Source organism: Nematostella vectensis, chromosome 10 (assembly GCF_932526225.1).
Source record: "Nematostella vectensis chromosome 10, jaNemVect1.1, whole genome shotgun sequence".
Classification (NCBI taxonomy): domain Eukaryota; kingdom Metazoa; phylum Cnidaria; class Anthozoa; order Actiniaria; family Edwardsiidae; genus Nematostella; species Nematostella vectensis.
Window position 1 is genome coordinate 9952316 of NC_064043.1, and position 13206 is coordinate 9965521.

Here is a 13206-nt window from a genome sequence, read left to right on the forward strand (position 1 = left end):
TGTATGAGAACCTGTTTTACATCACATATAGTCATTTATGAAAAAGAAATGTCTGCAAGATCAAAGTGGCGGTGACAAGAATAGCTAACTGTGCATTTTACCCAAAATAACTGAACCACTTTCAATAATGTTAATTTTTTATCCTAATTGTGTAGAAATATATATCTCTAGTAATCTATAGTGGTGTAAATTCCTTTTTATCTAAAGTATGTATTTTTTTTCGTTCTTTTCATGATTTGGGAACCCTGTGGTTTTTCATACAAGCCTTGTATGGGGAAATTCGATCCCGTTTTTCGGGGTGTTTGCGTGCTCCGATTTTTTTTAGACTTTTAGTATGTTATAGAGGGATACTTTCTGTGCAAGAACCCGTTACAAAATCTTGTGTTGTTGGCCCCTTTTTGACGTAAATTGACTGGGACTATAAGCGGCAAATTGTATTACATTAAGGGTTAGAATTACTTTTAAGCAGCAATACAACTTCTGTTTCATTCTTATGAAACCACATTTTAAAGTTATGGGGAAGAGAGAAAACAGCGTTTCTCGTACGCTATCTTCCTTTCGTGGTTACTCATTTTTAGGAAACTTTCTATAATATAAAAAGAATTCTTTTATAAATTCCATAGTTTTTTTTTTATCATTAACATTAAAATTGCTGGAAATTATAAACTATTTAATAAACCAGTTACAGAAACCGTTATTTGCAACAAATGACTCTGGAGCCGACTTGAACATTGAGATACTTTTTTGAAATATCATTTTGGAAAATAATAATTATCCATAGACTTTTTCATGCTTTGGAAAGAATGGATCCGTTTTTACTGTAGCGCGGATTAGATTTACAGTGATTCAAAGATTTAGTTACTGTGATTCAAAGATTTAGTTACTGAAATGTTTGGTAATAGTTCGTCATAAGAATCAGCTCCAGAGTTTTAAAAGACAATATACCCCTATGCTTCTTCAAAACACTTTGATCAACAGACTAAAACAACCGTCTTCGTTATCAAAGATGGCACATTGTACTCGAAAGCAGCAGTGAAGCATGCGCAGTAGCCGCGAAGTGCACGTGATAACCGTGACCGTAAAGGCCTGGCTAATCTAGGAGATATGTAGATTGCGACATGTCTCCTAGTTTAGCCACCTCGAAAACATTGTAGCGCGCGCCTAATCCTGTAGCAGCGACAAAGAAATATTTCTCGGATTGTTGAGAAATATTTTTGTGTCGCGCACTACATGTTCTTGGTAGTGGCTAAACATTTAGGAGACATGTCTAACGCGCGCTCAAGATGTCGCCCTGTTTAGCCAAGTGTTAACTGTAAAATGACTGAATAGACTTACCCCCAAAAAAGCGCACGAGTACACTGCGACGGCGCAATAGCCGCGCAGTAAAACAAAAGCTGATTTTAGCATGACAACGTGACCGATAGCGCTATCGGCCTGGCGCTTAATCCTGAACAATTTCAAACAAAATTAGCTAGAATTCTAAGCAATGGTTGGTCGTTAACCGATGTCGACCTATCAATATCTAGGGACCCGTCTACAGAACTCTTAACTTTACCTTATTTGCAGTTTTGTGCAAGCCTAATTAGATAAATGTATTTTAAATATGGCCACTGTAAGCGTGGATAATTTCGCAAACTGTCAAGTCGCTTTTTCGCGAGCTTGACTGGTTTAACGTTTGCAGCAATTTTCATTTACTTTTCACGGTTTTTTTTTAAGACTTTCAATCTCTTGAAGAAGTTTTGAATATATGAGGTAGGGTGTGTCTATGTGCGTTTGTCTCGGAGGATACGGGAGAATTATTCTTTTTCTTCCGCAAAAGAAATCCAGCGCGAGAGCGGTAAAATTAGAGTATCGCGAAAGTCTCCACGTCTTACAGTTTTTCTAATAAGACATTATGCTCGTGGACCCAAGCGCTTTCTTTTTTCGGCCGCGAAAGTCACGCCGGAAAGAACTGCGATATAGAGACCTTTGCCCGCTAAGACCACGGGAATTAGGATACTTTGTCAACGATTTCTTAATAAAATAACCAAAAATATTCAATTTGTATTGAATATTATTTAGCGAATATGAAATAGAACCTATATGAAATAGAACCTAAATACGAAGTTAGGTTCGGAGAGCGTTCGGGCTAGTCACGAACACTCAAGAGGCAATGGTTACTCAGTACTGTTCAAATATGTTTCGAGAGTTGAAAACAACGATCGCGTGGGTTTTTAGAGAAAGAGAAATAGAAATATAAAGAAAAAAGATTTTGCTGAATCGGGAGGCAGGAGACATTTCGCACAAAGGTTAGAGATATTTTATTCGCTGAATACAATATTCAGAGAATTGGGAATGCATTTTGGGTTATTTTCTTAAGAAATCGCTGACAAAGTATCCTAATTCCCGTGCTAAGACCGCTGGGTACCCGAGCATGATGCTACGTGTCCCGCTAGGCGATCTAGTCGCGATCCAGGCACTCGTTGACATGGATTCCGAGCGTGTCGAGATCAGGGAAGTGATCACCACACTTTGGACAACACCCATGCTGGGAGTGGTCCGGGCCTGGTTGGGCAGCTCCTTCCCCGTTCGCTGGGCCACACCTTGCGCAGTGAATCTGCAATTGATCAAAGCTCTCCACAATCAGACGGCATCCGGGACACATCCAAGGCTCATCCGGGCCTTCAGGGGGGTGCACCTCTGCTCTTGGTGCACCAGGTCCCTGATCCGGGGGGGCTGGTTCTCCACCCCGTCGGAAGAATCCTCCTTGTGCTTCTGCACCTGGGTACCAGCTCTGTGGGTTTCCTGTGACGTATTGAGGGGGATAGCCCGTTGCCGTGGTTACGGGTACATGACTACCATGGCGACGTTGCATTTCAGCCATCTGTTCTTGGTTGACGTTATCCAATTCGGCACGTAGTTCCTGGTTCTCGAATTGCAGGTGATCAACTCTCTCACGAAGGCTGAGGAGCTCTGTGTTTTTTGCTTCCCGCGCTTCGCGTTCGGCATTGAAATCCTCCTGATACGCCTTTACCTGTGAAAGCATAAAAATGAATGCGATGAAATGACGTGACGATAATTTTTACATTTTGTCTGAGTGTCATCCTTATCATCACTATTAAAACTAGATTAATCCTTCTACTCCTTATCTCATAACCATCATCTAATCCTCAGCAAAATAGTTGTCATCATTATCATCTTCATTAAAACATCATTGTCATTATTATCATCGTTATTAAACATCATTGTGATCATTATCATCTTCATTAAACATCGTTGTCATCATATCATCTCCATTAAAACATCATTGGCATCATTATAATCATCATTATCAATGTCATCATTATCATCTTCATTTAAACAACAATGGCATCATTATCATCTTCATTAAAACATCATTGTCATCATTATAATCATCATTAAACATCATTGTCATCATTATCATCTTCATAAAAACATCATTGGCATCATTATAATCATCATTATCATTGTCATCATTATAATCATCATTAAAACATCATTGTCATTATTATCATCTTCATAAAAACATCATTGGCATCATTATAATCATCATTATCATTGTCATCATTATCATCTTCCTTAAAACAGCATAGTCATAATTATCATTAAAACATCATTGCTATCATTATTATCTTCACTAAAACATCTTTGTCATCATAAACATCTTCATTATGACATTATTGTCATCAGAAGCAGTAGCACCATAAACATAATCACTTCTATCACAACACTCATTCTCTTTAACTAATCATCATTTCACCATCAGATTATGGTCATCATCTTAATCGTTTTTTTAACATCATTACCATGATCTACATTATCAGCCAGCACCAACACCATAAACACAATCACCACTATCATCATCTTTATTCTCATTAACTCATGGTCATTTCATCATCATCATCGTTATCAGCATCAGCAGCATAAAACATAATCACCACGATCACTATCCTCATCCCCTTAACTCATCGTCATTTCAACACCATCATCATCATAAGCATCAGTAGTCTAAACATAATCACCACAATCACTATCCTCATCCCCCTTATCTTTTACTTTCACCAGTCACCATCATTATCACCACCATCACCATCACCATAACCATCATCACTATTATCACTCTATCCTGATTCTCCTTAACTCCTCATCATTACATCATAATCCGTGCCACTATAAACATAGTCACCATTATAAGTATCGAGAGGGCAGGAGTAATGGGATAATTGGAGATAATGGATATAAAGATGGAGAAGATAATGGCGAAATATGGGATTTTATTATTATTATCATCATCATAATCCACACCACTATAAGCATAGTCACCATTTTCATTCTCCTCAACTCAATACCTGCTGTTCTAGCATTGGCACTCTGTCCGCTTGTTCCTGCGCCTTCGTTAGAGTTTCATCAAGATATCGCAGTTGGCTTTCACGCTTCTGTATGGCTTCCTCTGCTGCGAAAAGCTGAGCAGTTTTCTGCTCTAACTGGGCTTTGTAGCTATTGCGTTCACTGGACGCACTTTTATCCCTTCTCTACAAATAAGATGACAAATCAATTTAGCAATGAACAGATGCTTTGCAGTCTAACCTATCTAGTTAATGTAGCTAGAAGACATACACTGTAATATTTTGAGTTAAAGCGCAAAATAGTAAGGTTGTGTAAGCTTGCCTAGAGGTTCCTTGTATAGCATAAAACAAAATAAGCTTTAGTATTTTTTGGTAGATGATCCGTTCCTGAGATATGATTGAGCAAAGTTGCCATAGATCATGAAAAAGTAGCAATTTCGCCCAAATTGGGCACTTCAGACAAAACAAGAGTCTTACAATTTGCAATATCTCAAGAACGGATCATCTACCAAAAGATACTAAAGCTTATTTTGTTTTATATTACACAAGGAACATCTATGCAAAAAATCAAGCAAATATAAGCAAACACAACCTTACAATTTAAGCTTTGCCATTTTTTGCCCGTCGCGCCCATACAGATGACAGCAGTAAAATATCCAGCAATAACACAAAATCATTACATGAATATCGAATAATTATTCACTTTTGTTAGCCAGAAAATCAATTTTGGAGGAGTGAGCGCCACTTATATTAGCAACATTACATATAGTTCACTACACAGAAAAGTAATCAAAGAGCTCTCTTAATTTATGATCTTATTTTTTGGGAATACCCACCGTGTTGTTATCAATGACATTCTGGAATGACCTCATTAGTTCCTCATATTCATTCATAAGCTGTGTGTGCTGAGTCAGCGTAGTATCATGCTCCTCTCTGCCAACAGAGACAAAGGAAACCCATCAACTTGGGCTTGTGATGGCTAGAGATGGTGTGTTATTATAGGGACTGGCTTATTTGGAGGCTAGTGACAATGACACAGGTTTTTCAGTGAGTAATACTGTATATATTTTGTGTATGTGTTTGTGGGGAGTGGGTGTATGGGGGGTATAAGTATCAAGAGGGCAGGGGTCATGGGATAATTGGAGATAATGGATATAAACTGATGAACTGATAATGTTCAGTGATGTACCTTGAGAAAAAAAAAGAATGCATTTTTTTTTACAAAATTATGTCACTCACTTTAGGAGATTGAACTGTTGCTCAGCACGTTTACACTTTTCTTTGCAGTTTGCCAATTCTGATTTCACCTTTCCAATTTCCTCTTTAGCATTGTTTAGTTGGATCTCTGAATGATCTGTTAATGTGGCAACTTGGTCTTCCATCACCTGATTCCTGACGAAATGAAAAAAAAGTTCCACAGCAATATATATAATACCATCACCATCATCATATGACAGTATCACAGTCATCATCATTAGAAAAATACTTGGGAACATCGAAAGAAATTATCATATTGATCCACATTCAACTGAATTTTACTTATCAGTACTAGTAGTACTCATCAATTACCTTTTCAAGAACTTTGAAAAAGGTTTAATACATTTTTATATGAAAAAAAACCCTCTTTTCCTCAATGTATAATCTGAAACAACTAACATCTTAACTTAAACATAACAAACATCACTGCCGCCCTTGGCCACCAAAAAGTTTCTTCTTGGGGAACCCCAAATACTACCCTTTTTCCATAAGACAAATACTGTGCTGGCATGTCGAAATGCTTTGTGAATACTACAAATTTGACATTAATTAGCATAAAGATACACATAAAAAGTTAAGTTTAGTTCTTAGTAATCAAAGATCTTATGTTTAGGGTTAAAAGCTATATACAAAATAATAAAAGGTAGATTTTGTGGGAAACCTTGTGACTATAAGACAAAAAAAACACTGATCTTGCTTTTTATGATTCATTCATAAGATACAGTTGGTTCATCACAAATAAGATACAGTATATACTGTGAGTATATAACATATTATTTCTCCAAAATATATGTACAAAAGCATAGTAAATACCTCTCAGCATTTTCCAGCTCTAGCCTGTTGCACTTGACTTCCAGTAATTCATTTTCCTGGATGAGCTGACACACTTGGTCTCTTAGACTCCCTTCGCGTGCACGGCCTTCCTGCAGCTCTGAGTGCATTTTACGAGTCTGCTCTGTGTAGGTCTCTGCTTGAGACTCTAACTCAGCCTGCATCAGCTCTTTTGTTTCTTCCAGCTCATTTTTTATCTTCTCCTTTTCATCCTCAAGTTGGAGTGTGGTCTGGTGAGAGATATACCAACGATATAATAATGAAAAAACCTTATCAAAATCTAAAGAATCAGTAAGTGCTGACTCCTAGGCTTATTCAGCAAACTATATACCAGTAAATCATTACTAACCATTTCAACTATTTTTTCTTTCTCTAACAGAGCATTCAACTTCTCCTCGTATTCATTCCTTCTCTTTTGATAAGTAAACAGCTCATCCTTTGTACTCTTCAATTTTAGTTTCAGCATGGCATAATCATCGTCATCAGCAGTTGCACACTCCTCAGTGGTTTGCTGAGGGAAAAATAAGGAAACAAGGAAAGTAAGACAAAATACACCAAACTCACATAAAGTAATGTCAAAAGCCTAAGCAATGGTGTTATCAAAATTAAATCAATGTCAAATGTACTTCACAAATAGTTCAAAACACTAATCAGTATAGATATTGGACTGCTCAATGATACAGTGAATTGTTCACACTTCTGAGTTTGTGAGTAAAGATTGTCACTTGGTGTCAGATGGTACCATAATGATCAGCAGTTATTTTATGTCCCCTTAAACATAGTAAAGTGCAAGATGGGATCTCATGCCTAACACCATTATCCTAAAAACAATTGATTCACTCAATGTAAGACAGTCAGGTTTTTACACACTTATCTGACACTGGAAAGAACTCAGGTCTTCCTTAGATAAGGGTGTTTTACATCAATGACAGCGGCAAAAGGATGAAACCTTGCGCATGTTTGATTGTGCATGCACACTGATTTTTGCCAGTGTCGCATCCTTAAGAGGACACAAGAAAGCATGAAATGCTGTCCTGAAAGACATGACGGAAAAACATGACATGACGCTTCAAATAAGCCCATTTCACATCGAATAAGGCGGAAAAATTTTCTGAGTACTTAGTAACTTATAGCAAACAAAATATCAAGTGCGACATTTTTTAAATTGATGCGACTTTTTGTAAAGTGTCATTGAAATTTGAGCTTTTCTTCCCTGAGCTCAAACATAGCGCAAGGATGATCAAGGAAAAATTACCTTAAAAAAACAAAATCTGGTTATGCGCAATTCGGCCTCACGATATTTGTGTTTTAAAAATCAGTCCATAATACAAGGAACCTATAGCCATTGTAAGAAATTGTGTCTTCTTTCTCTATCTTGAATTGCACGTTTTCCAGTTTTTCGGTCATGTCGTCCTGAACAGGACGCGATGCCAGCCAGAAATGCAAGTGTGCAATCAAACATGCGCAAGGCGAAATTATTTGGATCTAAATCATCCTAGTGAAACCAAACCACCTCTCTCTATTGAACTTATGGGTCCCAGCAAAACAAGAACACAATGTTGAAGGAGATTTTCAAGTGCATTCATCATGTGCACACTTCTGAGCAAAACTGTGAAGTACAGTACCTTATGATACTGTAGTTCCTTCTTGGCATTATCTAGCTCCCTTGCCATCTCATCCCTTTCCTCCACAAGCTGGCTTGTTCTTTTCCTCTCGGTTTCAAGTTCATTTTTCATTCGTTCAATGTCCTGTTTGAAACCTTTTCCATCCATTACAAGAGTTTGCTCTTCTCGCTTTTCCTTTTGAAGCTTTGCAATCATTTCTTCCAGCTTTTTAATAGTTGCATCTGTCAACTGTTTCTCCTGGTTCAATCTAACTTCATTTTCTTGAGATTCTGATAAAAGCTTACACAGCTCTTGTTTCTCTTCCTTCAAGCATTCAGCACTCTTTTGGAGCTTATCTCTTTCTTCATTGAGAGCCACAACTTCAAAGGTGACCTCGCCCATTTCACAGGTCCTGCCTTCTTCTTTCAACCTCTCTAGCTGTTCATCTAATTTCTTGTTTGCATCTCTTATTTTCTCTAAATCACCTTTCAGAGCTAGATTTCTGCTATCTTCCAGACTGGATGTGGTTTTGTCTGCTGCTTGTGTTGGAGGAACTTTGCTCAGACTGGATGACACCATGGACTCAAGCAAGCTTTTCCAGCTTTCGGAGAATTCCACATTCTAATATATTATAGAAGAAAAACAAAGTACATTTTAAGCATAGTACCTGGAAAGGAGAGAAAATGACCAAGTTCCATACAAAATATGACGAATTTCTAGGAGAAGTAATGGCAGGGATATACTGTACGTTAACACATTGACCCCTCAACCGGCCTGTACCGGCTTTGGGAAGTACCACAACCCAAAAAATTCATAAATGCAAAATAAACACAACAAGATGAAGATACTCAGGCATCAGTCTAAGGGATAAATGGTCTTGCAGATATGCATCCAACCAAGGTGTTGGCATCTACTCTTAAGCCAAATAATAGCACAGGTTCTTTGACAAATCTCAAATCGAACAAGGAGAGAAAAGCAGAATCACCCCTCTCAATAAAACGCTCAAAATACCACACAAGGGAGAGAGATCAGCAAACACAGCTCAAGACACAAATAGATACCTTTATTCTGATCCTCCAGGTACATTTCCATGGCCTCAAAACACAATGTCCACTCCTTGAAGGCTTGTACAACCACGAAGATGTCTTTACGTATTGCAAAGCATTCTGGGAGATCCAGGGGAAAATTCACAAGTGGAGGGCCAGTCAACACTCCTCTCCCCAAAGTCAGATGTTTTTTTCACCCCGAAGCCAAACAAATCAATTCCAGGTCATACAGACCCAGAATAGCAGTGTAAACAATTTTGGAATCAATTTGGTTTCAGAAAAGACAGCATTTAGGAGAGCTGTGGTGATTCATTAGAAAATTATTTTCTCATCCAGGCAAGGCAAACAAGAAAAAATCATCATGAATCCACCTTTACTTGCAAATATCCATAAGCAAAGCACTCAATTATGCCCCAAAAGACTTCATGATGTCCTGAGACACTCTCCTAATATGCTCATAGCTGTATTTTTTATGAAAAATACAAGCAACCATCAACTTGTGCCGGCTTCAGCACAACGACGAGGGATTAAAAGTGGGGACCGCAAAGCACTGTTGGAAAGCTTGGATACCGCTGACTAGGTGCAGCTGTGTTTGACGGGCTGTATAAAACTCAGAATAGGGGGGGAGGTATCTGTTTTCAGTCTGTTTTTTGTAAATTCAGCTCAAAAAAAGCCAGGAGTCAATGGGTTAAATGGGTGTGTACCTTTTTAAAAATTACTTACAGTAAGAAGCAGACAATATCAACTTGTATGTAGCAACAAGCAATCGTTGCTATAATCAAAAAGAGGAAGTTAAAGAAGTAGACATACCTCATAGTTCCGGAACTGTTCATCAAAGCAAGTGATATGTTTCTGCAAGGAGGAAATGTGCGACTGGAGCAGTCTGTTCTCTGCAAGAAGCGCCTCAGCTTTAACAGTCAGAGCTGCATTATCTCCAGACATTGTTTTCTCCATCTCTTTTTTCAAGGTGTTAGCCTCCTCTAACTCCTTCTTCAAATTCTGATTTTTCTCTTTAAGCTTATGGACAACTTCCTTGGCTTTGGAATGTTCTCGCTTGATGGTGTCACTTGCTTGCCTCTGATCTTGTTGCATTCTTGACAATTCTTGTAAGTATTGCTGTAAAAAAACACTTGTGTTCAATTGTTTAATTTTAATATAGAATTCAGAATATACACAATGGGAACACTTTAAAATAAATAATTTACAATTCAAATTATAGATGTGACAATAATGTATAAAATAAAGCCATTTAAGCAAAGGGACACAACACTGTTGTTGTAATATTAGAAAACTTTAGATGCACAACGACATAAGTTATAGTACTTGCTAATAGATTTATGAATAAAGTAGTATCTAAGTTAGGCATATTACAGTAAATCATAATTTGATTTAAACATAATTTAAAAAAAACAAACCTGAACAAGGCCGTTGTTTTGCTTTAATATGCCTTTCAATTCTTCATTTTCTTTCGTCAGTGCTTCAATCCTGCTGAGGGGCGACTCCTTGGCGATGGAAAATTGTTTCTCAACCATCTTCTCATCGATGTCGTTATGTGTTGAAACCATCACGAATCCACTAAAGCTTGGACTCAAAACTCCACTATTAGGCGGAGAAGTGGCTGGGAATGGCATTGACATAGACATTTTAATCTAAAGAAGCGGTGAAACGAAACTTTAGACAACCATACAGAAACCCCAGCGATTTCTGGCTTTCTTTCAATCAGTCAAAAAAGCGAAACAAAATGGAGGATAGCAGCTTCCATGAAATTGATTGCTCAAGTTGTCCTAAAACTTCTCCAAGCGAATTTAATTCACTTCGTTCTTTGAACTCTCCAAATCTTTGAAGACTTTTCTTTGAATTTCCACAAATGAAATGGTCGTTACTGATATTTTTTCCCGTATTTTTCAGGTTTTGTGTGAAAGCGTAGCGGCTATTCGAGTCGTTTTGGTCATTCTATTTGGGGAATCCCCGTGACATCACACCAGTCCCTAAAAATAGATGGCAAATTCCCGGATGCTCAAACACCTGAATCCCCGGAAGACCTTAAACAACATTTCTCCTTTGAGCTCTGGAGTTTTCCTCCAGCATTGTAAGACTCTATGGTGAGAGTGGTGCAGAAGCCTGTTTTGGCCGAGGTCATTTGGTCCAATTGGATGGATACCAAAACACACTCTACCGTGCTACATTATGTATTGGATGTTCTCTTATACACTGAATACCCTGGCCCAAGGAAGTAAACACTTTATTTTACGAAGGTTAAACTCCTGCTTCGACCTGCTGTAACTCTATCATGGTGTTTTGATCGTTAACGCCGATGGCTCTTCAACAGAGGTCATGAAAGGAAAAAAAAGGTCAGGTAAAATCGGAGCCTCTTACTTTTTTTTTAAGCATGGCGGTCCCTATGAAGAAAGAGGTTTTTTTTTTTTTTTTTTTTGGAAAAAAAGAAAAACAATCAGAATTTTATTCAAATGTTGAGCAAGTACCCGAGTGTAAGCGGTTGTGGCACAATAGACACGAAAGCTTATGAAGAATCGAAGATACGGTTGCTTATGTGGAAAGCTGCGGCAAAATCGTCAACTCGATTAGCATCACCGTTCCTGTTGGTGGCGATAATTCGATATGGAAGCCCATGAAATCTACCTGAGCCGAAATCCAAATCTACATGAAGGTGTGGGGAATGACGGCTTGAATGAGCTGCTAGGGAAAAGTTTTAATTGTTAGACTCTATGATAAGTGTGTCAGAATTTTATTCAAATGTTGAGCAAGTACCCGAGGGGAAGCGGTTGTGGCACAATGGACACGGAAGCTGATGGCGAATCGAATACATGATTGCTTATGTGGTAAGCTGCGGTAAAATCGTCCACACGACTAGCATCACCGTTCCTGTTGGTGATGATGATTCTGCATGGAAGCCCATGACATCTACCTGAGCCGAAATCCAAACTACACGAAGATGTGGGGAATGACGGCCATAAATGAGCTACTAGGGAAAAGTTTTAATGTTATTTCTATTTCTCATTTTATTTTTAGCGTTATATCCATGCGCTTCTTGGTTGTGATACCACCTTCCATGAATACGGTTAGCAAAGGGGGTATCGTCCAAGAAGCTTGTCTCCTCACCCTACATTCGCGCACAGGCAGCTGTTAACAAGACAGAGCTAAGAGAACCACAAAATCCCCAACTTCAGCAGCAGCCATGTTCCACAGTTCCAAGTTCCAATATTCTATCAAGTCAACCAATGGAAAGGCGATAGAAAGGCCGTCTGAACTCTAAGCCTAGATGGTGGTCAACGACAGGTTGAACCCTTAGCAGATCTTGAGAGACCTCCAGGACTGCAGCACGTTTTATGCTCCTGCCGCATGTTCGCCCTACGGCTAATGCAAAGGGCCATCGTATTATAAGTCCCTCTTAATCGAAGACACGGATTCCATTGATTTAATCTGCACCCACGAGTAAGAACCTAGAGTTTAATAATCCGTGTAACAGGCTCTTAATTTTAAAGAAATTATAAAAACTTCAAACATTCTGAGAAGTCAATCTATTTTCACGAAAAAAACGAAACCATGAGAATGATTATATTATAAGTAATGTGTCTATGTACTTTCTTGTTTTATATCGAATCAATGACATTATTATTAAGAGCCACTAAGCACTATTTGTATGAAAACCTGTTTTCATCACGTATAATTATTTATGATAACGAAATGTCTGCCGCGATATCAAAGTGATGGTGACAAGGACCTAAAAATCCGTGTGCATTTCACCCAAAACAACTAAACTACTTCAAATAACGATAATTTTTATCCTAATCGTGTAGAAATATTTATCCCTAGTAATCTAAAGTTGTATAAATTCCTTTTTTCTAAAGTATGTATTTTTTCGTGATTTCCATGATTTGGGAACCCTGTGTTTTTTCATACAAGCCTTGTATTTGAAAATTCGATCCCGTTTTTCGGGGTGTTTGCCTGCTCCAATTCTTTTAGACTTTTAGTATGTTATAGAGGGGTACTTTCTGTGCAAGAAACCGTTTAAAAACCTTGTGTTGCAATAAGCCCGATGTTGGCCCCTTTTTTGACGTAGATTGACTAGACTATGAATGGAGCTTCAAGGATCACGCCTGT

General features: G+C 38.2%; 1 protein-coding gene and 1 long non-coding RNA gene across 2 annotated transcripts; one reads left to right on the forward strand and one right to left on the reverse strand.

Annotated features, from left to right (window-relative positions):
• Window positions 1-231: 231 nt before the first annotated feature.
• Window positions 232-10977, reverse strand: LOC116603102 (trichohyalin). Its single transcript, XM_032364091.2, has 9 exons — window positions 10500-10977; window positions 9895-10200; window positions 8060-8659; window positions 6784-6945; window positions 6417-6664; window positions 5586-5738; window positions 5183-5279; window positions 4350-4532; window positions 232-3013 (listed from the first exon to the last, which is right to left on the reverse strand). The coding sequence occupies exons 1-9, from the start codon at window positions 10725-10727 to the stop codon at window positions 2441-2443; spliced, it is 2550 nt and encodes an 849-aa protein (XP_032219982.2). The 5' UTR covers window positions 10728-10977; the 3' UTR covers window positions 232-2440.
• Window positions 10978-11139: 162 nt separating this feature from the next.
• On the forward strand, window positions 11140-12952 carry LOC116603103. The gene is made up of 2 exons (XR_004290481.2): window positions 11140-11752; window positions 12115-12952. It is a non-coding gene; the product is annotated as an uncharacterized LOC116603103 (long non-coding RNA).
• The last annotated feature ends 254 nt before the right edge of the window (window positions 12953-13206 follow it).